Source organism: Peromyscus eremicus, chromosome 7 (genome assembly GCF_949786415.1).
Source record: "Peromyscus eremicus chromosome 7, PerEre_H2_v1, whole genome shotgun sequence".
Lineage (NCBI taxonomy): Eukaryota > Metazoa > Chordata > Mammalia > Rodentia > Cricetidae > Peromyscus > Peromyscus eremicus.
In genome coordinates this window covers 58496147-58523019 of record NC_081422.1, presented here as the reverse complement: position 1 = coordinate 58523019, position 26873 = coordinate 58496147, and the positions used below count along the sequence as shown (strand labels likewise).

Here is a 26873-nt window from a genome sequence, read left to right as displayed (position 1 = left end):
TCAGGGGGAGTCTATTAAAACAGAAAGACAGCCTGAAAGCCAGCCTGGGCTAAGCAGGAGAACACTTGCCTAGCATGCGCATGGCCCAGGGTCTGATCCCCAACACTGCAAGTCATCAATATAACCTAGAAAGCGGGTTCTGCCTCTCCTTTGCTGAGAACTTTCAGTGGCTTCCAACTGACTTAGAACACAAACCAAAGACCCAGCGACAGCCTGCATGAGCCCACATCTGCCCCCAGGATTTCTCTAACCTCTTTACCTCTGTGAAGGCCCTGGAATGTTCTAAACACAAGCAATCCAGGCATGCTCCTGCCTCAGGGCCCTTGTGCTCATTGCTGTCCATTCCTATAACTTTTTGCAAGCAGACAGTGTGGTAGAAAGTGCCTCCCTCCCTTCTGAGACTACCACTATGATCTCAATGTCACCACCAAGACGTCAATTTAATTATGTCACCAATAGAACCTCATTCCCTCAGTCCAGTGTCACCTTCCCAAGGAAGCCTTCCCTCACATACCTCCTCTCTTTCCCCTTCTTTCTTTTCCTTTGGCCTTGGTGTCTTTGTTTCCAGTGCTGGGCACTCTGCTTGTCTAGTTGTGGTGGGTCTCTTCCCACCAGATTCCATGAGCTCTGGAATTACTGGATTTTGTTTACTGCAGGTTCCCCAGCTCTGAGAAGAGGGCAGGGCACCCAGCAGGAGCTTGACAAATACCACTGAACCCCAAACTCCATTACAGTATATGCGCATCCCCCCCCCCCCCCCCCCCCCCCGCCAAGGGAGAGTCTGAGGAGCATGCATCAGAGTTTCAGAAGGCTGTCTGTCACTTTCAAGTGTGCCCCAACTCTTTCACTTGGGGTTATGCTGGCCAAGTAGATTTGCCTTCCAAAGGACTAGACAACAGCACCTCGCTGGTTGGCCCTCTGGTTGGTCTATAACATTCGAATGTATAATTGTTCTCCACAGAGTTAATAGGCAGGACCTGGACATTTACATCCGTCTCTGTGTGGTGGGTTACAACGAGTCTTCTGGTCAATCTGTTTAGTTATGGCAAGAGGCGGCCAGCCTTCCTTATGACTTGGTTGTTTGTAAACTGTGCTCTCTGGATCCCGATTACTTCCCACCACCCAGAAGCAAACTCTGGCTTCTGTGATTTCTGCTGTCTCACACCTCGTTTCTTACCAGTTCGTGTAGAAACTTCCCAAGGGCAAAGGACCAAGTTTTTTTTTTTTTTAATAGAACCAGGAGATGTTCACTTACCTGGTTTCGACTCTGCCACCTACTGGCTGTATGACCAGAAACAAATAGCCTAACCTCTGTGTTTCAGGCACTTTAAAAGAGTCTAGGAAGAAAGAACAAGACCTTCCTCGTATTGTCAGGAGAATGGGAGAAGATGATGCCTAGGAGGGTTTGGCCAGGTAGGATGGAGAATTCAGTGAAGTGAGGAATTTTAACTCAGCCGCCCCACAGATATTGAATGTTTGGGGGTCAGAAGAAAGGCAAGTGCTGTCTCAGACAGGAGGGTTCCCAGGGGCCTTGCTCTGATCCACACTGATGTGGGTGGCCTGGCCTGACAAGGTCCCCATCTCTGCCCTTGCAGGCTTTTGTTTCAGAGGAGAGAACGTGGAACTGTATTGCGGCAAATGATACTGAAATGAGGATGCTCGGAGTGCTCCCAGGAGAGAGAGGATGGCGGGGACAGGTGTACATCTAACGGGTCAGAGTCACTTCTTCCTTGGTGACTTCCTGCAGCTACAGAACCTTGAGGTTGGGCGTCTGGGTCCTGCCTTCCTCCTTTCCTCTCTTGTCCCTACATCCCAGGGAATCCGAACCTGGCAGTTTAGTAGGGTGGAGGCCACAGCTCCACAGGCCTGCACAGCTGGGCCCCACTGCACGCACCCTCTAGTGGCTACAAAGTGTGGCAAGCACAAGTTGAATGGGCCCTGAGAAGGAGCAGTCCTTTAGCACAGAGTGCTGATCTAAGGCTTACTGTCATTTAATGTCGGCAGCTGCCCCTACTGTGATTCCTATTCCCATTTTACAGTGGATAGATAACCCACACTCACCAAGTGGAGAAGTACAGTAGCATCAGGCCTACCAGACTCTAGCCGTAGTGCAGGGATGTCCTTCCTAGACACTGTCCCCACCCTACATCTCCCAGTGAGCAAGTGCCAAGAAGCTAAATTTTGCTTAAGTTAGCATCCCTCTTATGTATTCCTTTATTTGATTATTTATTTAGTATGTGTTTACGGTATATGTGTTGTGGGTGTGTACATATGTGAGGCCAGAGGTTGACATTGGGCGTCTTCTTGATCACTCTCCACCTTATTTTTTTTGAGACAGGGTTTCTCACTGAATCTAGAGCTCATCCATTCAGCCAGGCTGGCTGGTCAGAGAGCTCCGGGCATCTACCCCTCTCGGCTCCGGTCTCCCCAATTCTGGGTTGCAGACCAGCACAGATGTGCCTGGCTTTTTACATGGACCACTGGACATCCAAATTCAAGTCATCATGGCAAGCACTTTAGTGCTCTCCAGCCCCTGGTTTAAAGTAGCAGGCTTCTTGAAAGCTTGCTTTAGTCTCTCCTGGCCTGGTGTGTACCACAGGGACTTTGCAGGAAGAGGTATTTGCGCTAGGAGTAAAGGGCAGGAAGGACAAAAGCCTCAACTCCCAGAATCCTCCAGGGCTGGGGGTGTGGAACTCTTCTGGAAGTATCCATCCCTACCATGAGGGAGGCTTTTTTGGGTTGTCTACAGGCAGGGAACCCCTCCTTCAGGAGTCTGGGTTCCCATGGTACTCACGCTTCTTTCTTGGCCAAACTGTCTGGGTTCAAGCCTCACCCCTGCCAGGAATGACAGCTTGTGTCCAAGGCCTTGGGCTTAGCATTCTATATAAGGATGGTTGTCAGCCATCCTCCTCTCCAGAGCATTAGGAGATCCAGCACACGTCGATCCAGCCAGCAGGTCTCAGACAGGCAGTACCCTGCACCACATTCAGGGAACCCCTCCCCTGAAAGGTGTGCTGCTGTGATAGCACACAGGCACACACCTCTTCCAGCTGTTGGGGTGAGAGCACAGCTCCCCACATGCCCCTCTGGTTTCGGTGTCTTAGTGCTCCCAGTACGGTAAATTAAAGGAGCAAGTTTCTGTGCCTCAGTTTCTTTATCCACAGAGAAAATAAAACTGATGAGGGTGAGAGATGTAAGTGAACACAGGCTGGTTGGGCTGGAAACGTCTGCTACCGAGGTAAGAAGCTCAATTATTATTGTAACCCGGATCCAAGGCCACAAATATCTTCATAAAAGAAAACATATTTGGTTTCTTTTTGTATTTTATTTTATTTTGGGGGACTTTTGGAGACAGGGTCTTATGCATCGCCAGGCTGGCTTCCAGTTCAATGTGTAGTCCAGGATAGTCTTAGACTTCTGATCCACCTTTAAGTGCTGAGGCTAATGGGCGTGCACAACCCTGTAGGGCTTTCTTTGTATTTTAGGAACCATCACCTTCTTCATGGATAAGAAATAATAAAAGGCAAGTTCGTGTGGGTGCTGCCTGTCCACTTGCGCGTTGTGTACACTTATTAGTAAGCCAACTATTTCCTAGAATCTTCGTTCTGTGAGGCAGGCATCATCCCTAGCATTTTCAAAGGAGAAACAGTGGTCAGGACTACTCATATTTCACCTTGGCCAAAAGAGTAAGGGGTGGATGTGACAACCGGTCTTGACGAGTACCTGACTCCAGGTAAGGCTCAGGAAACGATTCTGGGTCTTTTCCTGCAAACAAGGCCCTTCCCCCAGTGCACACCCAGACCTGGCTCTGGGCTTGCACGCCGCGGTCACGACACCAGCCCCAGTGCACCGGTACCCTAAAGGGGGGGCGTCACAAGTCCGCGCCCCATCTTCTGCACCCCGCCTCCCGCGGGGAGCGGCGTCCAGCCCCAGGCCAATGAGAGTAGCGGAATTTCTTTCATTGAGCTCGGGCCCCCTCTCCTGCCCGGAAGGGGGCGTGGCGCTGCGCCGGGGGTGGGGCCGCGGGGCGCCAGGGGAGGGCGGGGCCGGCCCCGCGGCTGAGCCAATCGGCGCCACGCCCGGGAGGGGGAGGGGGAACCAGGCCTTTTTTCCCCTCCGCGCGGGACCAATCCCGACTTTACAAGCTTGAACTTTTGCCACCCTCGGACTAGCAAGCACGCCCGAGGAGGTACCCCGCCGCGCCGGCTCCAGGGCAGGAGCGGCCTTAACCCTTCCGGTGCCGGGCCCCAAAGTCTGTCCCCCAACTTGCCCCTGTTTTCGTAGTGAAACCTAGCTGGGGAAAGCACGCCCTCCACATCCCTCTCGAAGGGGCAGAAACTAAACCCAAGAAGGGAAAAGGAAGCTCCCGGCCATGAGGGGGGCCTGGGACGCCAGGCAGCCTGGCGGGAGAGCCCAGGCGACCGAGAGGAGCCATTCAAGAGCAAGAGCACTCCCGCCTCTACCCCACCCTGTCCAAGTCCCCACCTCCGGCTATCCTGGAGTCCCTCGATCGAAGCGTTCCCTAGTTCTGGGAAGTGGGTACGTGGAGCCTTCGTGGGTCACAGAAGATCCCACTACCCCAGCTTCTCAGCCGCCCCCCAATCCCTCAGAGACGCAGGGCAGGAAGGCGCGCACACACGCCCATTTTTATTAGCCCGCGCTGAGGCTGGGGGTTTGGACCGATTCTAAAGTGCAATGCGTGTTTGCAAGTTTGTGCACAAGCCAGAGAGAGGCAAAGGGCTGCTTTGGACTCCGGGTCGCTGTGGGTTCACCGAGCAGAGCTGGGTAGCAGGGCGTGTGTGTTTGCTTGCGCGTGTACGGGATCGTTCGTATCCGTGCCCAAGGCGCGACGTGAGCTAGAGAGCGAGTCGCGGGCGCTGTAAGCCTCGAGGCGGGGGTGCCGGGGCGGGAGATGGGCGGGGGCCCGAGTTCGTCCCGCCCCGGGAACCAGCCCCCTCGGAGCCTGGGGCTCAGCAATGGGACGTGTTCTCCTTTAAGAGTTAAGAAACTTGAAACCTTGTTTGCGCAACAATCAGCGCCGCGGAGCCGCCAAAGTGTCTAGACTGGCATATGATGGGAGGCAGCCAATGACTCCGCGGCGCTCCTCCGGGGGCCCTCAGTGTGCGTTTGAGGAGAACAAAAAAGAGAGAGGGCGCCGAGCAGGGGAGCGAGCGAGGGAGCCGAGCCCAGAGAAAGAGCCGCCGGGCGCTGCCTCGCCAAACCTCGCTGGGACCGCGGGGCCACCGGGAGGCACTTTGGTGGAGGGGGGAGGGGGGGCGACCTCGGCAGCCGGGGCGCCCGAAGCGACCCAGCACAGCTTGGGGCGGGCTGCGACCTCTGCCTCGGTGGATTGCATTTTTAATTAAGGATTCCTAGCAGCTCTTGGGATTTTTTTTACGGCTTCCACTCATGTGTTGACACCCGCGTTCAGGAGAGATTTGCCCCAAGTGCACCGAGCGCCCAGGACCTGAGACGGAGTTGCTTTTCGTGCGTGCAAATCCAAGCATTTCGGGTTTTGTTTGGGATCTTTTTCTTGCTTTGCTTTGCTTTTATTTTTATTTTATTTTATTTCATTGCAGGGATCTGGAAGTTATCCACAAGCCTGAGTTTCGGATCCTGCAGGGAAAGCCCATGCAGCGTAGCACTTGGTTTTTGAAGGCAGAGTTGTGCAGACACATTTGGGGGTACAACGCAAGCGCTTTGTGCTCGTGTACCAACCGCGCAACTTTTGAAGGCTCGCCGGCCCATGCGGGGTGTTTCTAGCATCGCTTCGCCCGCGACTCTCCTAAGGCTCCAGAGCGGCTGTAGTTGAGCAGTCCCGGCCCACCGCGGTCCATGTAGCCCGCTGGTCCCGCGCGGACTGCGGCTCAGCGCGCGCGTGTTCCCGGCCTGGCCCGGCGCGAGCTCCCTCATGTTGCAGCCCTGCGGTGCCCCTTCGACGACAGGCTGTGCGCGGTCTGCACGGCGCCCCGCTGCAGAGCTTCATGTGGGGCTGCGGCCCGCGCAGCCGGCGCCTCGTTGAGGGAACGGACCCCCGGTAACCGGAGACCGCCTCCCCTCCCACCACCCCAGGCGCCAAAGGATATCGTATGTTCAGGTCTAAACGCTCGGGGCTGGTGCGGCGACTTTGGCGAAGTCGTGTGGTCCCTGATCGGGAGGAAAGCAGCGGCGGCGGCGGCGGCGGTGGTGGCGACGAGGATGGGAGCCTGGGCAGCCGAGCTGAGCCTGCCCCGCGGGCACGAGAGGGCGGAGGCTGCGGCCGCTCTGAAGTCCGCTCGGTAGTCCCGCGGCGGCCCCGGGACGCGGTGGGACCGCGAGGCGCCCCGATCGCGGGCAGGCGCCGGCGCACGGGGGGCCCCCCGAGGCCGGTGTCGGAGCCAGGGGTTGGAGCTGAGGGCTCCCTGCTGGATGTGGCGGAGCCTGGAGGCCCGGGCTGGCTGCCTGAGAGTGACTGCGAGACAGTGACTTGCTGTCTTTTCTCCGAGCGGGACGCTGCGGGTGCGCCCCGGGACGCCGGCGATCCCCCAGCCGGGCAGTCCCCGGAGCCAGAGGAGGGTGGCGGGCCTCGGAGTCGAGAAGCCCGCTCGAGGCTGCTGCTTCTGGAGCAGGAGCTCAAGACGGTCACGTACTCGCTGCTCAAGAGGCTCAAGGAGCGTTCGCTGGACACGCTGCTGGAGGCGGTGGAGTCCCGCGGCGGCGTGCCGGGCGCCTGCGTGCTGGTGCCGCGCGCGGACCTCCGCCTGGGCGGCCAGCCCGCGCCACCGCAGCTGCTGCTCGGCCGCCTCTTTCGCTGGCCAGACCTGCAGCACGCAGTGGAACTGAAACCCTTGTGCGGCTGCCACAGCTTCGCCGCCGCCCCCGACGGGCCCACGGTGTGTTGCAACCCCTACCACTTCAGCCGGCTCTGCGGGCCAGGTGAGCGCGCGCGCACGGGGTCGCCTCGACCTATGCCTTTATCTTCTCATCCTTTTCTGTGGCCACCTCTTTGTGGATGCTCTCGGGATACTCCCCGGTACTGGGAGCCTGCAGTGGGTTGAGGAAAGCTGAGGGGTAGGTGTTTCAAATGGTAACTTCACTTGTAGCGCCAGCGAATTTAGAAAGGGGCACGTTCGGGTTTCTGTATGCCGCTTCTGGGACTTAAAGTAGATTTCGGCTTTGTGAAACGGGATAGCAAGCCATGGAGAGGCCAGAGGAGTAGACGACATCTCCCTTTTGGGGGATTCACCCCAGTCGGTAATCAGCTTCTAGCATTTGTGCGCATATTCCTATACACCCCAGGTCGGTATGGCTGTGAAACTGTTTGCAGGCAACGCGTGCCCAGCGTCAAAAGTGTGTGCAAAATGTTCCACTTGTCCCTTTCTACGCTCTGAGCCCAGATTCTGCAGGGCATCCTTTGGGCGTGGAATGCCAGGCTCCTCCATCATCATGGCTCTTAATTCTTGCCTTCAGCTTACCTCTAGAGTTGAGGGTCCTAGGGCACCTGAGAGTCAGAGGCTGCCAGCTCTTTTGTTACTAGCCTCTTTGTTCTCTTGGGATCTTCCGCACACACCCTACCAGCCTTGCTTACCTAGGCAGGCTCAGGTGCAGGAGCAGAGGTGAGGATAGATGAAGGCCCCTGATGGGCCTGGAGTGTTCTCTCTCTCTCTCTCTCTCTCTCTCTCTCTCTCTCACACACACACACACACACACACACACACACACACACACACACACTTGTTTTCTGTACCACAGGAAACACTCACTGTAGGTGTAGGGGAATACATTCAAGGCATTGGAGGCTTTGCAGGGGAGAACGGGACAGGTAGTTCCAGGCTGTTGGCTCTGGTCAGTTCTTAGGTCTCCTGACTCAGTGTGGTATGAGAACATGGACTCAGGAAGCTTGGCTTCTCCCTGTGTGTAGACGGGGGCCTAGTGGGATGAAGAGAAGAAAGTTTTCTCCCTTTACTGTGGTTCCTGATGTGCCTCCCTCGTGGCCAGTCTCTCCAGGCTCTAGGTAGACTTTGGGTAGTCCCTGGCTTCTGTGCCTGGAGGCTAACTGACAGACAGCTGCTTCCCCTGGAGGAAACTGCAATCTCCGTCTCTGGGGAGGAGGACCCTGTCTGTGCTTGTGTTGCCTCCTTTCATTTTTTTTCCTAGTAGGAGATGGATGGTGGGGCCCACGACACTCCTCCATAAGGCCCTAGTGGATTTTTTTTTTCCTGTGACCAAGTCACAGTTCTAACAAGTTGGTTGAGCATTTACTCTGTACCAGGTACTGAATGTGTGTATGTGGTGTGAGAGAGAGAGAGAGAGAGAGAGAGAGAGAGAGAGAGAGAGAGAGAGAGAGAGAGAGAGATGGAGGATTCATGCTGTCAAGAAATCCTCCTGGGAGGTGGGAAGAAGTGGGAAGGAGGTAAGGGGGTGGGGCTAGGTCAGTGGTCTGAGCCACCGGGAGGGCTGTGGGTGTGTCTGTAACTGGATCACCTCTGGGAGTGCCACGCCTTTAACCTGGAGCAGCCTCCGAGGAGGGGGTGGACCTAAAGAGGGCTTACTCAGGTGGGTGGACCGGATAAGGAGGAGCAAAAAGCTGGAGGCCTTAGGACCGGACCCCACTCAGTTCCTACTCTTTGCACTCAGAATTGGCCCAGCGTGGCCAGGGATGAGAGGGACTTGATGAACTATAGAATCTGGACCCAGGCTCTGTCCAGACAGTGACCTTGGATGAGTGTGTATGTGTGGGAGGACTCTAGAGACATTTCAATTCTACTGAGTATTAGAACCTAATTCCCTGCTTCCCTCAAGAGGCACTTCCCCCTGGGGGTTGGGGGAAGGCATGCACCACAAATCTAGTCCCTGCCTCTTCTGGCCACGAACCTAGGAGGGCCCTAGTCGGCCAGCTGGGGGCACCTCTGAGGACTGTGGTTGTGGGAAAGAAGCAAGAGTTTCCAGTATGCCCGGTTGACCCTCTTGCCTTCTCTGGGAGTGGGGACTGGGGAAGCCCTTTGCTGCGCACTCCGCCCCCGGGGCTGGCCGCCAGCCTGGCTCCTCGAAATGGGCGGGCACATAGCTGGGGTTCAGCCGAGCGCGTCCTGATAAGGAGACCGCTCCTCCCAACTTTCCAGCTCAGGGAAAAGGGCTGGGGCATGGGGCAAGCAGGCAGGCAGGCAGACAGACAGACTGTCTGATCGCGCACACAACTGGAGCAAAGTGCATGGGAACACCCAGCATCGGTCTTTCGTGCATAGCCTCCACCCCCAAGGACTCCCGGTGTCCAGACATGTGGGAAGTACGGTCCCCTTCTTTTCTGTAAAGTTCTGGGTTGGCCCGAACAACTGAGGAAGAGGTGACAGGTTCCAGGCCCCATGGGCTTTGTCTTAGAAACTGGTGTCCTGAACACCGGGCTCAGTGCGGGACAGAGTCTGGAGGCCTCGGGGAGCGATCTTTCCTGGGCCTTTCTGGTTAGGACTAAAGGCGGCGCTGAGCTTAGTGGGTTGCCTATGTGGACGGAAATGTGGAGAAATACTTTAATCACAGCTCTGACCTGTTTATAGAGTTCCTTTCTCCTGCAAGTATCCATTAACTCTGGAATGAATCCCCTGGTCTTTGCTTCCCTGCTTTTTTTTTTTTTTTTTTTCTGTAATTATATTCAGTAAATTACTATTATCCAAATTGTGCCCGGGAAAGAGAGAGAGAGAACTTCTAAAGGGCTGGAGGAGGCCGCTTAGGAAAACACAGGGTTCCCAGGCCAGGCCTGGAGGAATTAGAATGGGCTAGAAAGTTTTTCCTTTTTATTTGGCCTGGCATTATCCCTTTGAAATGAGATCAATTTCAAGTTGGGCTTCCCGGCCCCGCCCCGCCCCCTCGCGGCCCCTCGGCCTGTCTGTCTGCTCCCCGCTCCTCTCTTGGAGGTGAGGAAGCCGTGATAATGCCCAGTTTGCCTCTTGCTGGCGCCAGCCGGCTGCGCTGTTTATCTGGCTGCTGGGGGAATCTGGGCAGTTAGGCTCCTTGGCCTTAAAGCGCCAGGAGCTCCTTTTCTGTCCTCCCGATCCTCGGGCTTGGGGTTGGAGCCTTTAGGTCCTAAGGGAAGAAGAAACGGGTACCCAGGAGGCCCCCTCCCCGCCCGCCCGCCTGCCTGTCACCCCTGGGGAGGGAGAGAAGTCAGAGGCCCAGGCAAACACGTGGATCTTGTCCTACAGCAAAGAGCCGTCCTGCAAAGATGGGTGGGAATTGATGGAAACTCCGGCCAGGCTCAGAGAGAGGCTGTGAACTTTGTTCTGGCCTCACATGTAGGTCTGGATCCCAGAAGGCTAGGTAGCCCCTAAGGGCTGACCAGAGAGGGACTGGACTGGGCTGATTGATGCTGTTGGCTCCTGACTGACTACTCAGCCTTTGGAGGAAGTTAGGGAATTCTTTTAGTCCATGCCTAGGGCTGGAGGTCTGAGGGGCTTGGAGTTTCTGAGGTCTTTCTCTTTTTCTCTCATCCATGTCCAGTTCTCTCAGAGGATCCTGCAGAGACTGGAAGTGTTCTGTTAGAGTTTACAGTGTGTAAATTACTTCCAAATCAACATAACTCTTAACAAGAGCTAGGATAGAATCTTCTAGACAGTGGATGGAGAGCTAGGGGTCAACTTGAAGATTCTCTTCTGATCCTATGTCTTAACCCAGTGGAGGGCTCGCCTAACCTGCCTGAGTTAAGTGTCCTGTGGTTCCATTTTCTTAAATCCTGGAGGCTGTATGGGAGGGGAGTGGGAACATGACGGGTAAGAATTACTGGTATTGTTCCCAGCACATCATTCATAACAGCAAAATGTGGAACCAACCCAGGTGTCCATTAGCTGATGGATGAATAAACAAAGTGTGATGTAGCCACACAATGGAGTATCATCCAGCCATAAAAAAGGGTGAAGTGCTCGCCCATGCCAAGGCCTGGATGAACCTGAAGAATGCTGTGCTGAGTGAAGGAAACAGACACAAAAGGCTCTGTAGCTTATGATTTCATGGACATGAAACTTTCCAAATAGGCAAATCCATAGAGACAAAAAGCAGATTAGTGGTTGCCTGGGGTTTGGGGTTGGAATATAGGAAGTGATTGCTAATGAGGACAGGGTTTCTTTTTGTGGTGGTGAAAATGTCCTAGAATTAGATCATGGCGATGGTCACACAACTCTTGGAATGTACCCCAAACAACTGAATTGTGTACTTGAAAAGGGTGAATCTTGTGATCTGTGAGTTTCTCTCCCCTCCCCTCCCTTAAGATTGCCTGGTGTTGGTCTCCAACAGCAATACGAGGGCTTGTGTAGCTGCCTTCCAGCATGGCCTTGGGCGGGTCCTTTGCTGGCTGGGTATCAGGTGCCCCATCGATTAAAAAAAGGAGTAGAGAGCTTTTGTTGGTGGTGCAGGCCTGTAATCCCAGTGCTCAGGAGGCAGAGGCAGGAGGATGCATGATAAGCCTTTGAGAATAGTTTGAGCTATGCACTGGGACCCTGTTTCAGAGCCAAAATAAATGAAAGTTAAATTAAAAAAGAATTGTTTGGTGAAGTGCCAACCCCTTTGATCTCTGACATGCTAGAGTTCTGCATTCTGGGCTGGTGTCTATAAGCCTTCTTCTTTTTACTTTCTAGAAGGGTCTGTGGTTAGATGAAGTCCCTCCTAGAAGCTTAGCTGGTCTTTCCCTGGCTGCATGTCTGCACTTCTGGCTTATCTGTTTTTTGTCTCACTGATGATGTTAGGAGCCTCTACCTCAGGTGTGACTGTGGGTAGTGGGTGCTTCGGAAGGAGGAACGTCGTTAGCACTTTAAAATCTCTGTAAGAGACACTGGGGATGGCCAGGGATATGCCTGTAATATGTTCAGGAGGCAGAGACAAGAGGTTTAGTAGTTCAGGGTCATCCTTGGTTATATACTGAAATTCAGGGCCAGCCTGGGCTATATGAAACACTCTTTCAAAAAACTCAGAGAAAGGTAGGGTGGGGAAGGCTGGGATTGGTTAACCGTTGTATGTCACACTCTAGCTACTACCTCTGTTGCTGGAGACAGGTGTGGGGGTAGATGTCTAGCTGTGTCCTGGGTTTCAGGGGCTGTAAAAGAGGGTGTGTACCAGACATGGCTCTGGTTCTGGCTCCACAGCCAGTTCCCCAGGGAGTCACTTCCACTCACCAGGCCTCAAGTCTCCTCTGTGCCGTGGGAACCCAGGCTCAGTCCCCTCTCCCTCAGAGCGCCAGGCCTTTCCATGCTGGGCCACTGGACCTCTCTCAGGTTTGGCCTCTGGGCTGAGGACAAATGCAGGTAGCTGTTACTAAAAGTGTATAGTCTTCCTCCCTGTGTCCTGTTTGAGGTCGCTGGTAGGTACCTTTGGCTCTCCAATCCTTCCTCCCATTCTTTTGTCTTTGCCTGGAAACATGAGTCAACACTGGGTGCAGAGGGGCCCTTTGGAACAATGAGGCTGAAGTCAAGCCTGGGCGCAAATCTCAGCTCTGCCGTGATTGTCTTGGGTGGCAGGAGGCTGTCAGTATCCTCATCTGCAAGATGGGAATGTGGATACCATCTTAGGTATTTCATTTTTTTATCTCTGAGAAAAGATTAAATTGAAGCCGGTGTCCGACGAGCGTGATTAACCTTCGTGGTCTCGAGGGCTATAAGAATGAGAGATGGGGCTGGATAGTTGGCTCAGCAGCTGAGCACTGGCTGTTCTCCCAGAGGACCCAGGTTCAAGTCCCAGCACCCACATGGCAGCTCACAAGTGTCTGTAACTCTAGTTCCAGGACTTGTGACACCCTCACACAGACATACATGCAGACAGAATACCAATGCACATATGAATAAATAAATCTAAAAAAAAAAAAAAAAAAGAATTAGAGACAATAGAGAGACTTCAAAGTGCCTGGCACAGAGTGAATGTTCAGATCCCTTCAGTGTCTTTGCCCTATTTGACCTCTCCTGGGACCCCTGTCCACAGAGCGTCCCTGCTCTAGACTCAGAGCCTCGACTCTGAGGAAGCCACTTCTGGCTGCAGAGGACAGGCTGGCAGGAGAGGGAGTCCTCCTTTGGGTGTCTGGAACGCACATAACTAATGCTCCTCTAACTAATGGTGCCTTATTATAATTGCGAAAACACTCATTACCCCGTGTCGTTCCTGATACCCACCTAATAATAGTTATTACCCCTTTATTACTGTGGAGTCTGCTTTAGCTTGCGATCTGATGGGGTTCAGTTTCATTTACGGAAAATGGAGGGTCATTTCATTCACCCAGATTGTTACTTAGTTTAGCAAATTGTTACTTCCCGGTAATGCAAGAGCCTAAGAAATTCCTCTGAAGGCAAAGTGTATGTTTTGAAGGAGGAGTATTTTAGGCAAACGAAAGGCGGCCGGAAGGAAAACACCATAGACAATCAGGAATCAAGAGTCTGAGCTGGAAAGTTGGGACCCACCTCTGGCCTCTCTTTACAAAAAAAAACAAGAGACTGAGGCCAGATTCTGGAAGTAACTGGCTTAGAATGTGAAGGCATCCAGGGTCCCAGCAGCCACCCAGGAATGGTGGTTCTAATGTGGATTAAATACTTTTTAAAATTTATTATTGCTGTCATGTATGTCGTGGAGGGGGGGTGCAGACATGGCATGAAACACATGTGAAGGTCAGAAGATGACTTGAGGCCGTCTGTTCTCCCTTCCACCAGGTGGGTTCCGGGGATCAAACTCGGGTCCTTAATCTTGGCCGCAAGCTTCTTTACATGCTGAGCCATCTCACCAGCCCCTCCCCGCCCTTTTTCCCTCCCAACCACGTTTCCATGTGTGGCCCTTCTGAACTCTGATTTGGCTTGTTGAACTTAGCCAATAAAAATGTAGGATGCCCCCAATTCAGTTTCCATTTCACACAAGCAACACAAAATTTCAGCATAAGTATATCCCAGATAGCGTAAGGCCTGTGCTTCTCCTAAGAGACCATACTCGGTGTTTAGCCCAAATGCAAACAGAACTGAGCCTCCTTGTAAATCATCTGGCAGCCCGAGCACGGACTTCTGCCTTGTGTTTTTCTAGTTGTGATGATAATAAAGGTGCTGTTTATGGGAGTGTGACCAAGAGCTGTGCTAAGCATTTTGCATATGCTATCTTTTGCCCTCCTGGCAAAACCAAGAGGTCTATGATTATCACCCCTGTTTTATAGTTGAGGAAATCATCTTAGCGAGGCGAGGGAACTCTCTGGAGCTCCCAAAGCATAGGTGGCATAAGTAGGGACTGAGCCCCAGGGAGCCGTAGAGATGGTGGGCGACATGGAAAACATCCTGGGGTCAGAGGTTATTATTTGCGGAAACTAATAGTTAAAAGCACGTGGAACACCAGGTGTGACATGCTGTATCCTGTCTTCCAGAATCACCGCCACCCCCCTATTCTCGGCTGTCTCCTCGTGACCAGTACAAGCCACTGGGTAAGTGTGCCCTCCCCTGGAGGGGTGGGCTGAATGCGTTCAAACGGGGTGAAGTTTTACAAACACTCCCACGTTGGGCTGCTGCGGAGAGACTATTTACATCTTCAAATTCCAGGCTTCTCGTTAACCTCTCCATGACCTTTAAACATGGGCCTGTGGGAGATGAATGGGTTCTGACTTCAGCTGCTTTTTGGAGGTGGGTTGGAATTTCTGGGTCTCTTTCCCTTCCTTCCTCCCCCAGCCTTGAGTTACTGTCCACCAGTGTGTTAATTGGGAGCGTGACGGGCAGATAGGGCATGGAGTCTTTGTTGAGCTGTATCTGTCCTTGTCCCCTACCTGGACAGGTAGACAGGTGGCTTGGCTGTCTCCGAGGGAACTTAGTGGAGAGGATGTGTCATTTCAGATAAGTCCTGTGCAATGGCAAGACGGATTTTCTCTACAACCTTGGGGCTAAGTGTCAGCTCATGTTCTGGGGTGCACACATACAATTTTGAAAGCAGATGAGGGGCTAAAGAGATAGCTCATGGGTTGAGAGCAATTTGCTGCTCTTGCAGAGGATCTGGGTTCAGTTCCCAGCACCTACACTAGGTGGTTCCCAACTGCCTGTATCTCCAGCTCCAGGGAATCCAGTGCCCTCTTCTGGCCTCCAAGGGCACTTGCTTGCATGTGATGCATGTGCATACACTCATGCGCGCACACACACACACACACACACACACACACACACACTTACACACAATAACTAACTAACTAAATATTTAAAAGCAGAGATGCCCTAGGTCCTGGGCTCTCCTCAGTGGATTTAGAGTAGTGATGTAGTCTGCAGAGTTCCAGTAGCAGGTGAGCTGGCCTGAAGAGTTCCAACAAAACAACTTTGTCACCAGCAGTCACTGTGAGGCCTAGGCCTCCGAAGTCCATTGGCATGGTGTGGGTGCTAGAACATTGCCAACTGACCACCAAGAATAAGTTTATGGTAGAAGCGTCCTCTCTGGAGTGTGTGAGCTCTGGCTGGAGGGTCACCTTCAGGGTCATGGACTCAGGGGTCACCCCAGGTTCCTTCCAGCCCTTCATCCCCAGTGAGGTCAGAAATATACCCACCCCAGAGTTGCTTGAGGAGTTTGATCCATGGCCAGTGGGGCGAGGGCTGTCCCTCAAGGGTGTGGGAGGTAGTGGCTGAGCAGTGGTTTTTGTTCCAGCTGTGTGCCCCGTGCACAGCGAGCTTTGCTTACTTCTTTAGGAACTAGAGGGTCTTGTGGTAGATGAGGAGGAGCCAGCTGAGGGAGGAGAGGGAGACCCTTAGCTGAGGAGCTGTAGGGCTGAGGAGCTGCAGGGCTGAGGCACCAACCCAGGGCAGCCACAGCTCAGGCCATCTTCCCCATCTCCCTGCCATAGGCCAGCCTCAGCATCTCCTAAGTCAACACAGTGATAGTTGTCCTGGAGAACATGCCTCTCTCCATTAGAGGAAGAAAAAGTCAAAAGTTCATAAACAATGGCAGGATTATTCTTAGAGGAACTGTCGATCAGCTTGGGGGAAAACGGACAAGCCCTACAGAGTGACCATTTAGAAGCTAACAGGTATCCCATTATTTCACAGGTGGGACACCTGAGTCCCAGAAAGCAAGCTTGACCCTTGCTGGGGCTCACAGAACTCCATCTTAGCCTAAGAGATAAGAATGGCTTTTACTAATTTGCTTGATTGAGACACGATCTCCTTGTAGAGTCTAGGCTGGCTTTGCTTCAAACTCTCCATCCTCCTGCCTCAGCCTCCTGCTTGCTGGAATTACAGACATGCACTACTGTGGCTGGCTCTGTTTTTATTTCTTTAAACGATGTGGGGGAAAAAAAAATAAAGTTGCAAGAACATTCCCCCAAACATGAAAGGTGCACGAAATGTAGGTGGCCCGAAAGCAAGCAGCTGGATGTTCAGTCACGCTCCTCCAGTTGCCCACAGCTGCTCCGTCTTGCTACTGTGCAGAGCTGAGCAAACGGGGCAGGTTGTGAGGCTCTCGTGATTGAAGGTGCTTACTCTCTATGGAAAATGGTGATGACCTCAGGTACTGCTGCCTGTTGCTGGAGGTGCATCTTGAACTGGGGCTCCAGATCCTACCAGGATCTCTCCATGGCTTAAGGTGGTGTTAGAGGCTGGGGGAGATCTGGGAGAGATTTCTTTCTATAGCAGCCACCACAGGAAGGCTTTCATGACCTCAGTGGAAAGTTTAGATCTATGGGGCTTGGCAAGGTGTGTGACAGGTACTCAGTACTGAGTAGCTACAAAAGGTAGAAGCCACTTGCCCTTCCTAGTCCTTTGGGAAACTTCTGGGTGCTACCTATATAGATGTAGCAGTTAGGTACCCGGTACCCCCATCAGGTAGCTCAGAATTGTCTGTAATTCCAGCTCCAGGGTACACACACCTACATGGAGACACACACCTACACATAATTAAAAATAATACAAGTAAATTTTTAAGAAAGTAATAGGACCCAGCTTTGGGCTGGTGCTGCTCCTTCAGATGAGAAGTGGTGTCAAGGCTCCAGGCACTCCGCACTGCGGACAGTGGGTGTTAAGTGCTAACTCCAGGTGGGGAAGAAGGTTCAGTCGGTAGAGTGCTGGGACATAAGTTCAGTCCCACCACGGAAGAGGCCAAGACGGGAGTTCTCCCCGGGACTCAGTGAACTAGGCCAGTGAGAGACCCTGCTCATAGAAGAATGGCACCCAAAGCTGACTTCTGTGTGTCTACACACCCGTACAGTGTGCACCTACAAACGTGCAAACACACACACACACACACACACACACACACACACACTACAGAATTTTAAATCTTTATCATTGAAGGGTTTTTTTTTTTGAAGATTTTCTTGTGTCTTTATTTTTAGTACTGTTACCAGCAGATAATGTTTTTATATGCCTTGATAAATAGTGCAATATTTAAAAAAGGAAATAATTATTTCCTTTACCTTGAATTATTTCCTTTTCTTTCTTTCTTTCTTTCTTTCTTTCTTTCTTTCTTTCTTTCTTTCTTTTCTTTCGTTCTTTCTTTCTTCCTCTTTATTTCTTTCTTTCTTTTTTTTTTCGAGACAGGGTTTCTCTGTGTAGTTTTGATGCCTGTCCTGGATCTCACTCTGTAGACCAGGCTGGCCTCGAACTCACAGAAATCTGCCTGGCTCTGCCTCCTGAGTGCTGGGATAAAGGCGTGTGGCACCACTGCCCGGAGAATTATTTCTTTTTATACACACACACACACACACACACACACACACACACACAAAACTAGTTCATGTCTGTGCCTCCCTGATCACGAGACCAGGAATCAAAATAAAACCCAGCATCTGGCAAGTGGGAAATGGAAAAAAAAAAAAAAAAAAAAAAAAAAAGCCAAATTGGTTAATGTTTCATCTTTCCTGCTCTTCAAGCTATGCGGTAAAAGGGGGGAAAAATTCCTGCAAGATGAAATGGAATTCTAGCCAGCTAGAGCCTAAGCTAGGGAATTGTCCCAGGAATTCCCAGCCCCTGATGGCTGCTGGGCCAGCTGGGACTAGCCCAGCCAGATCTGGTTTGTGTTGGGTGACCAGAAGATAAAAAGGTTTCAGGCCTCCTGGTCCATGCCTTCTCAACTCCTGGTCAGGCCTGTCCTGTACTGGGGACAAGCCCACACTGCTAATTGCAGAGGCCCAGACCTAGGGGGAAAAACTTCCCGAGTCTTCCCGCCTCCAAGAGCATCAGTTTATGAAACCAGCGGGGCAGAAAAAGTTCCCTTCCATCTCTGCGCACGGCACTCAGGGGATGGCCGGTGATGCATGCCATGTGAAGTACTTAATTAAGCATGAATGCAAAACCCAGCCCAAGCTCCACAGGCCGTTTTGATGTTGGGGAGTGGGAGAGGTGAGGGAGACAGCAAAAGTTAATGTGAGAGCAAACACTTGGGTCATAATTAGAGGCGTGTGGGGACAGAGGTGGCTGGTGATTTGTTACGTTTCTCCGGCTCCAGGAGGAGGAAAGGAAGGGAAGAAGGAAGGAAGGAAGCAAGAACGAACAACTTCAAGAATTTTAATGGTTGTGATTAAGTTGAGCAGCTATGAATTGTTCAGGGACTTAATTTAACCTTACCCAAACAGGCTGCAAGTTGGTGCTTGCTCAGTCCCCTGAATGTGGACTGTTTCTGTGGTCAGGGCCACCAAGGCCCTTCCAGGTGTCAGGGTCACAGCGGTCTGCATTTTTCCAGAAGGGTTCTGGGGCTAGATGGTTGGCCTGGTCTGGGGTGGTCCTGAGACTGGGTCACAGAGTGGCATTAGTAACTTGTGAGGGGTCTGTGGGTTGTAGCTCAGTTGGTAGAGTGCTTGCCTGACATACATGAAGCCCTGGGTTTGATTCCCTGCACTGCATGAACCCAGCTTGGTGGTACATGCCTGTAATCTCAGCATTTAGAAGAGCAAGATGATCAGGAGTTCCAGGTCATCCTTGGCTAGGTACTGAAATAAAGGTCAGCTTGGGCTACAGGAATAAATATATACTAAAAAAGTGGTCACCAGGGACATCTGCCCTTTGTGCATGGGAACAGGTGCCTTTCGGCCAACTGAGTTCTCTTTCTTTTCCCCCTCGAACAGATCTGTCCGATTCCACATTGTCTTACACTGAAACCGAGGCCACCAACTCCCTCATCACTGCTCCGGGTGAATTCTCAGGTTGGCATACTTCTTCTCACTCGTGGCTGTGGGCGGTGCCAGTGGGGACCGATGTGGGTGCATTGATGGAAGGATTTTGATTTCTTGTGATTTTTGTGCTCTTATCCGCCCACTCTGTGAGTGGGAAGATGTCGTGCGCGTGCGTGCGTGCGTGCGTGCGTGCGTGCGTGCGTGCGTGCGTGCGTCTGGGGTTCTTGGAGTTAAGAACTGGGTGTGGTGTTGCATGCCTCTCAGCCCAGTACTCAGGAGGTTGAGGCAGGAGGAGAAGGCCAGCTTGTGCTACAAGGCTGTGTGGTTTATGTGGGTAGAAACTTGAAGATAATGACTTGCCAGATTTTAACCTGGTGTCTCTACCGGGTCTTTCTCATTCCCATGGCTTAGACAGGCCCCTCCATCATTGTAGCCAGGGACACTTCCCTGTAACTGGAGGCCTCAAGGTGGATGGGTCACAATAAGTTGTCTTCTCTCCCGTGCTCAGGGAGAGGGCCCGTGGGTAAGCAAATGGGATAGCTTGGGCAGACTGGCAAGGGAGGAGTTTGCTAAAAGCTGCTGGTGTCTATGCCCCGTACTTGGCAGTGGATGGCAGGCAGGAAGCAGGGGGAAGGAATTCCAGCCTTGGTGGTGTCCCTAACTGTCTGAAATTCCAAGTTGGTGGCCCTATAAGTCCCCTCACATTCAGGGGAATTCTTGTGAGAGGGTGGTTAGGAGGAATGGGCAGGAGGGCCATTGTGTGGTGAGGTCTGTGCGGCCTTCTGGGAGCAAGGTGGGTAGGGTGTGCTGTGTGGCAGCTGGGCCTGTGGCCTGGGGGCGGGAGTGGCTTGCCGGGGCCTCTGCTTCTTTTCCTGACTCCACACCCAAGCCATAAAAGCAAGGTAATGAGAATGAGTGGTCACCGTGAGCCAGGCCCCACCCCAGCACCTTACATAGTCTCACTCATAGGTTTAGGGATTCCTGTGTCCCTCAGGGCCATACAGCAGCCTTCATGGCCACAGGAACCTTGCTGCTCAAGCCTGAGCGCCTTGTTACTATTGTGCTACTCCCCACCCCCACCCCAGTCTGAGACAGTGCAGTGAGTTCCCTCTCTTACTTCTCATCCTCCTGGTGATTTGAAGGTGACACAGTCTGCCTGCTCCCAGGCACCTTCCATTTCCCTAGCCGTGAGCCCTTCCCTGTCTGTCTCCTGGTCTTCCCACAGTCCAGGAGGACACCTCAGGAGCATGGCTGTTTTAAGAGATGGAGACAGACAGCAAGACCCTACAGTGAGCTCGTGGCTGCGATGGTACAGGAGTCCAGGTCTCCTGTCTGCTCTCTGGCCCCTGGTCCCCTAATCAGGCCACTTTGCTCTCTCCTCTTCCTATTCGGTGTATTCTCTCTCCCTCAAAGACCCAGCCCAGGTAGCTGGGTGTGGTGGCACACGCCTTTAAGCCCAGCACTCAGAAGGCAGAGGCAGGCGGATGTCTGTGATATAGACCAGCCTGGTCTGTAGTTCCAGCCAGCTGGGGATACATAGTGAGATCTGTCATAAAAACAAAAACAAAAACAAACAAACAAAACTAACCACACACACACACACCATGACAAAACAAAAACAAAAATAAAATATGTTGAAGATCCAGCCAGGTGACATGAAGTTAGACCACAAACCATTCGACTCTGAAACAGGGACTCTGATTTTTTTTTTTTTTTTTTGCATTTATGATTCTGGGTTCCTGCCAGCTCTCATGGCGGTTGTTAGCTGGGTTGCCTTGGTGTGGATTGCAGGACAGATGGGCACTTGACGTCCTCTTTCCTTGTTAATCGTGGAAACTTGTGTGTGTGTGTTTCACAGTGTGTTTGCATTTGTGAGCTTCCTTGATTCCAGAGGAGGCTGGCCTGGTGCATGATTCCTGCTTAAAGGAGTAGGACCTCAGCACACCTCCGGAGGCCTGCCCTCAACCTGGCCCCTGCAGAGAGCACCACCCCAGCATGTAGGGACTGTAGGCTGGACTGTGTTGGGGTGACCTGTGCCGGGGATTTCTGCCCCGATGTCTCAGAGCTGAGTCTGTAGTACTGGGCAGTGAGGAGGCCATTGCTGGTCTTGACTGTCATGAAGAAAATGTGTCTAGTCGTTGGCATGCTGAGAGGCTGAAAGATGGGGGAAGAAAGTTTGGGGCCTCCTACATGGGAGGATGGGATGAGGTGGCGGTGGGCTTTGGGCTGGGCTCCTGATGGCCTGAGTAAGCAAGTGGAACATTTTCTGTGTCCTCTTGGGCTTTGGGCTGTCACACTAAAGGAAAGACTCAGGGCAGGGGACTTTTGCAGGTAGGGAAAGGCCCCAGGAGGTAGCAGGCCTTGCTGGATAGTAGAGTCATGACCACTTCATCCTGTGGGGATAGAGTGATGTTACACAGGAGCGAATCGAGGGATGTGAAGGCTGGGGACAGAGTGGGCACAGGGTGTGGGTCAAGCCGGGACATTTGATGGTCAGGGACCACTGGGGTGGTTACGGTGCTGGTGGTAATGTTGGTGGCCCTTGACCCTCACACTCAGATCAGTACTGGCTGTCCTTTATCTCCTTGACTGTGTTCTACCATCCAGTGAGACAGCTGGGATCCTTCCAAGTGTACCCACGGGGTCCCTTCTGGAACAGTACCCCAAAGCCCCATCAGACGGTCTCCTCTACACTACTTCCTCTTGCTGCTGAGTGGTCAGCCCCAGTGCCCAGATTGTACACAGGGAGGCTTGGGCAGAGCAAGTTGGCAGAGGCTTGGACAGCTTCAGTGCCAGGGCTGGGGTGAGGGCTCGCTGGCACAGGACTCATGCTTCTGTGCAGCCACTGAGCAAGCCTGCCAGCCGACTGTGCCATCCTTCTGTGCTCCTGTGTCCTGAGGGCTTGGTGCCCCTGAGGGCCTGGTCTCTCTCACATCGCAGCATAGATGTCTTGCACACAGTGACAGTCACAGCGTGGACGAACTTCCAGTTTCTCTGCAACTCCTGTTCGGAGTCTCTGTTCTTCTTTCCTGTCCTGTGACTGAGGCCACAGAAGGGGGATGGCAGGATTGAGGGGTTAGTCACAGGCCTTGGCAGGCAAGGACCCATAAGGAACTGCAGGAAAGGGGGTGCTCCTGTAACTCTCACTTCACAGAGTGAGGTCTCTGGGGGTGCACTTGGAACTCTGGCGCTGTGGTTCCCTTGCTTCATTTGGATCTGGGGCACTGTCCCCTGGCTATCCAGAGTCCCCTTAGGTATTCGGTCTCAGCATGGGCTCTCAGTTGGGCTCTGTGATCTACATGGAGAAACTGAGGGTCAGAGGGCACAGGTGACCCCACCAAGGTCATTCAGGTGGGAGAGGTGGACGTGGACTGTCAACTAGATTCTGTAGACCCGCATACTCAGTGTCTTCAATGGGATTTGGGTAAAACCACTGGCCTTGAGGTCTCTTTGGGGAGTGTTCTTGAGCTTTGGTCTATGGTTTCCCTGCTTCACTTGGGTCTGGAATGCTGTCTCCTGGCTATCCAGAGTCCCATTAGGCAACTTCTTTACAGTACTAACATTCCTCTCCTGTTCCCTTGACTTCAGTTAATTTGAGGATGAAGTATGATGAGCTAAAGAAGCTCACACCAAAGTGTGAGTGGCTATGAGTTACCCTCTTCTGGAAGGCAGAACACGCTCTCATTCAAAAATCTGCAGACTGAGAGGGCAGAGGGAGCTGGTGCTTTGAGGAGAGGGCTGTGGGGCAGGCGAGCTTCTCCCAGCACCCTCTACTCCAGCCTAGAGGAAGAGCATGCTCCTGAGACGGGAATTTTGTGCCCTGGCTGGGTGGAAGAAGGAAGGAACCTCTGCCAGTCCAGGCCGTGTGCCGACCGTCCAGGCCGTGTGCCGACCATCCAGGCCGTGTGCCGACCGTCCAGGCCGTGTGCCGACCGTCCAGGCCGTGTGCCGACTGTCCAGGCTATGTGCTGGCTGTTCTGTGAACTCTAGTCACTTAAGGAGACTCGAGGTGGTGAGCCTCTGAGCATTTAGGCCTGCCCAATCCCATGGTGGGAGCGCCTGGCTGGCACCTTTACACCCCACCGTCACCCTTTGGTGAATAATCAAGAGCCTATCCGATAATTGGCCTGATGTTTATTTAGTCCGACATTGTCTGTATGCCATATACGCTGCCTGTAGCGAGGACTAGGCAGTCCCTTCCTCTGACCTTGACTGTGTGTCCTGCTGGCTTTTCAGCCTGAGCTGGATCAGTGAGGGCATACCCCTCCTTAGGAGGAGGCCGTACTACTGCAGTGGTTGGGGCTGGGCTGGATCTGGTGTCTACCTGATCAGAAGCTCCGTAGGGACCCAGGCCCTTCATTTGTACTTGCATTCTCCAAGCTAGCAGTTTGGAGACAGGCTCAGAGAGATGAAGAGACTGGCCGTGAACCACCCAGAAAGCACTGGTAGCTGGAGCTAAGTTAAAAAGTAGGTGGACCTGTGTCTTTGTCCACCTGCCTCCTGGTGGGAATGGTACCTGTCCTGTGGCCCTTGCCGCTCAGCTGGATGCTGTTGGCTCACATCTTCAGGCACAGATGACAATGTCACTGTCTCTCCTCGATTGCTGGGATCACACAGGTCTTGTCTAGCATAGGCTATGTGTCTCTCTGTCCCTCAGGGCTCCACCAGCTTCAGCCAGCACACGTCTAGCCTTGCAGCAGTGGTGAGTGACAAGCAGGGGCTTTGTAACAGTTAGCTAGGTCTGGGCGGGGCAGTGGTGGCGCACGCCTTTAATCCCAACACTCGGGAGGCAGAGCCAGGCGAATCTCTGTGAGTTCGAGGCCAGCCTGGGCTACAGAGCAAGATCCAGGACAGACTCCAAAGCTACACAGAGAAACCCTGTCTTGAAAAGCCAAAACACACACACACACACACACACACACACACACACACACACACACACACACTCACACACACACACACCCCAAAACAAAAAACAAAAAACAAAACAACAATAACAGAAACCAGCCGGGCGGTGGTGGCGCACGCCTTTAATTCCAGCACTTGGGAGGCAGAGGCAGGCGGATCTCTGTGAGTTCGAGGCCAGCCTGGGCTACCAAGTGAGTTCCAGGAAAAAGCGCAAAGCTACACAGAGAAACTCTGTCTCAAAAAAACCAAAAAAAAAAAAAACAAAAAAACAAAAAAACAAAAAAAAAAAAAAACCACAATAACAAAAACCAGTTAGCTAGCTTGGGGTTCAAGTCTCTGCTCCTGATTAGTTGAGAGGGGATGGCTGCTTAGCCACCTTGCCCCTCAGTTTTCCCACTTGTGGAATGGGGACAGTAATAACATGCCCTTTAAAGAAGGTAACTGAGCCCCTGGTCAGTTACCTGTGTAGTCCTGGGCGAGATGTGTGGCTGTTAAGGGGTACCTGGCCAGGAGATGAGACCTGTATCCTTCCCTCCAGGTGCCCATATCAGGTGCTGTGGGAGGAGGCAATTAGGAGCAGAAGAGGGGTACCCACGTGGGGGTTGAAAGGATGGCTGGAATTCTGTCATCATTCATTCCTTCACTTTTTCATTCATATGTGCATACACGTGTGGACTTGAGTGCCACAGTACGTGTGTGGAGATTACCTGACAACTCGCGGGAGTTGGCTCTCTCCTACTACCCCTGTGTGTCCTGGGGATCCAACTCAGTTGTCAGGCTTGGCAGCAAGTGCTTTTACCCCATGAGCCATCTCACCCGCCCTGGGTTAGATTTTAGCCAACATTTTTATGTGCGGGGATATAGGACCAGCTCGGTGAGTTTCAGTAGCAGTCACACCTAGTGGCCAGGGGGACTTGGGTGCTACTGTCACTGAATGGTGTTCTTGGAATGAACCTTAGGGACATGGAGTGGTTTGGAGGGGAATGGAGACAGTGAGGAGGAGATGCTAGCTGAAAAGATGGTTTTCTTTCTTAGGCTTTGGGGTGAGAAGGATTGTGACACTCTGTGGGGGGCGGGGTGGTCTCATGCTTGCTCCTGGGGGCTCCCCGGATTAGAGAGGCACCTTGGGGGGGGGGAAGTATGGCCAGTGCTGTCCCCACATGAACGGTGTCTGCTACTGACAAGCCCTGTTCCAGTGTTCCTTTAAATCTCCTTTCTCCCTGCTTTATGCTCCTCACGCTTCACGGAGGTTCCATTCTCCCAGGCTGGTTGCTGGAGGTGACAGGGCATGCAGAGTGACAGAGGTGGCTGCTGTAAAAGGACCAAGTGCCTGCTGCTGCTGCTGTGTGTGTGTGTGTGTGTGTGGTGGGGCCGGGGGTGCCTTCAGGAATATGCCGCAGAGCATCATGCGATAAGGCAGATTGCCAGGGTGTGTTCTGAGCTTAGCTTTGCCCTTTCTGCTGGGTGTCCCCAAGCAAGCAAGGTCCTTGCTTCCCATATCTCAGTTTGTGGTGCCACACAGGAGCCCATTGGGTCAGAGATCTCGGGCTCCATGGTGCCGATGTGCCCCTGAACGTTGGTTCCAGCTCCTAGGCCTTAGGAGGAGGATGGGTACAAAGCTGGCCTTTATGGCCTATATCATTTTAGCTGCTCTTCCCCTTCTTCTTTTTTTTTTTTTTTTTTTGTTTTGTTTTTTTGTTTTTCAAGACAGGGTTTCTCTGTGTAGCTTTGCGCCTTTCCTGGAACTCACTTGGTAGCCCAGGCTGGCCTCGAACTCACAGAGATCCGCCTGCCTCTGCCTCCCGAGTGCTGGGATTAAAGGCGTGCCCCTTCTTGTCCTAATGCACAGAGGTGGCTTGAGACACAGCTACTCAGGAGGGAGAGGACTGGTGTCCTGGATGCCAGAACTCTGTTGGGAATGTGGGTGTTAGGGAAAACTTCACAGAGCGGGCCATTCTGGGTTGGGTTTTGTAGGCTGACTAAGCGCTCGCTGGGAACAGACTGTAAGTGTTCTCTCAGTAAAGGGAACAGCTTGTGCAGAAACAGCTGAAGGTGGACGTGGGAGGGGTGGGAGGATGTGGAGAGACGACTCCTGAGCGGTTGTCCTGTATGTTGGAGGAGTGGTTCAGACAGAGTGGGGAGTATGGCCACTGGGGCCAGGGAACCCTAGGACATCCTTGGTCCTAAAGGACATTGGCTTAGCATTAGGCTAGCGCATAGCGGGGGCTCACTCTCATGAGCGGAGAAATCCTGAGAGCGTTCATGGAGACCAAGACAGAGCAGTCATCACACACTATTTAATGACCCTGGGAGCACAGAGCCCGGAGCCGGGTGCTTTCTCAAGTGCCATACATCTATGAGTTCATGGAATTTTCCAGCACCTCCATGAGCAGCCACTTTATTAGCCAAATTAAAGGAAGAAATGACTGGGGCCCAGAGAGGTTGAGTTGCTTGTCTTGGTTCACTCAGCTGGAAAGCGGTAGAACTTGGGAGCTGGGAAGCTTGGCCAGCCCCACCGTGGGGTCTCCCAGTAGCTAATAAGGTACTCTGTCCGCTCTCTGGAAAGTGTAGGATTCAAAGTCTTTGAGCTTCTGGGGCTTATTGGCCCTCAGGGAGCCAAGGTTCGGCATGAACAGATGTCTGTTCACTCCACTGAGGGCACCAGTGACCAGAATAATATTTTGTCAGAGTCCAGCTTGGAGAACCGGTGAGTTTACTGGTTTACTCCCAGAACGTGGGTGAAGGGTGACCCCAGAGCAACCACATCACTGCAGAGTTCCACCCCACCGTGAATGGCGATGTCACGGAAGCCTATCACAGTCTCCTTTCTGTTAACATTTCTCTTATATACCCTAGCACCTTCCAAGAGCACACGTGGCCGGGAAAGGCAGAGGGAGTAATCTTGTGATCC

At 52.8% G+C, this 26873-nt stretch overlaps 1 protein-coding gene across 1 annotated transcript in view; it reads left to right on the top strand.

The window, feature by feature from the left end:
• The first annotated feature begins 4962 nt into the window (after positions 1 to 4962).
• The window catches only part of Smad6 (SMAD family member 6), a 73927-nt gene continuing 52016 nt past the window's right edge, over positions 4963 to 26873 (top strand). Inside the window, exons 1-4 of the mRNA XM_059268085.1 lie at positions 4963 to 5487; positions 5580 to 6915; positions 14345 to 14401; positions 19007 to 19084. Coding sequence (XP_059124068.1) covers positions 6090 to 6915; positions 14345 to 14401; positions 19007 to 19084 — 961 coding nt within the window. The 5' untranslated portion in view covers positions 4963 to 5487; positions 5580 to 6089. The remainder of the gene's footprint in view (positions 5488 to 5579; positions 6916 to 14344; positions 14402 to 19006; positions 19085 to 26873) is intronic.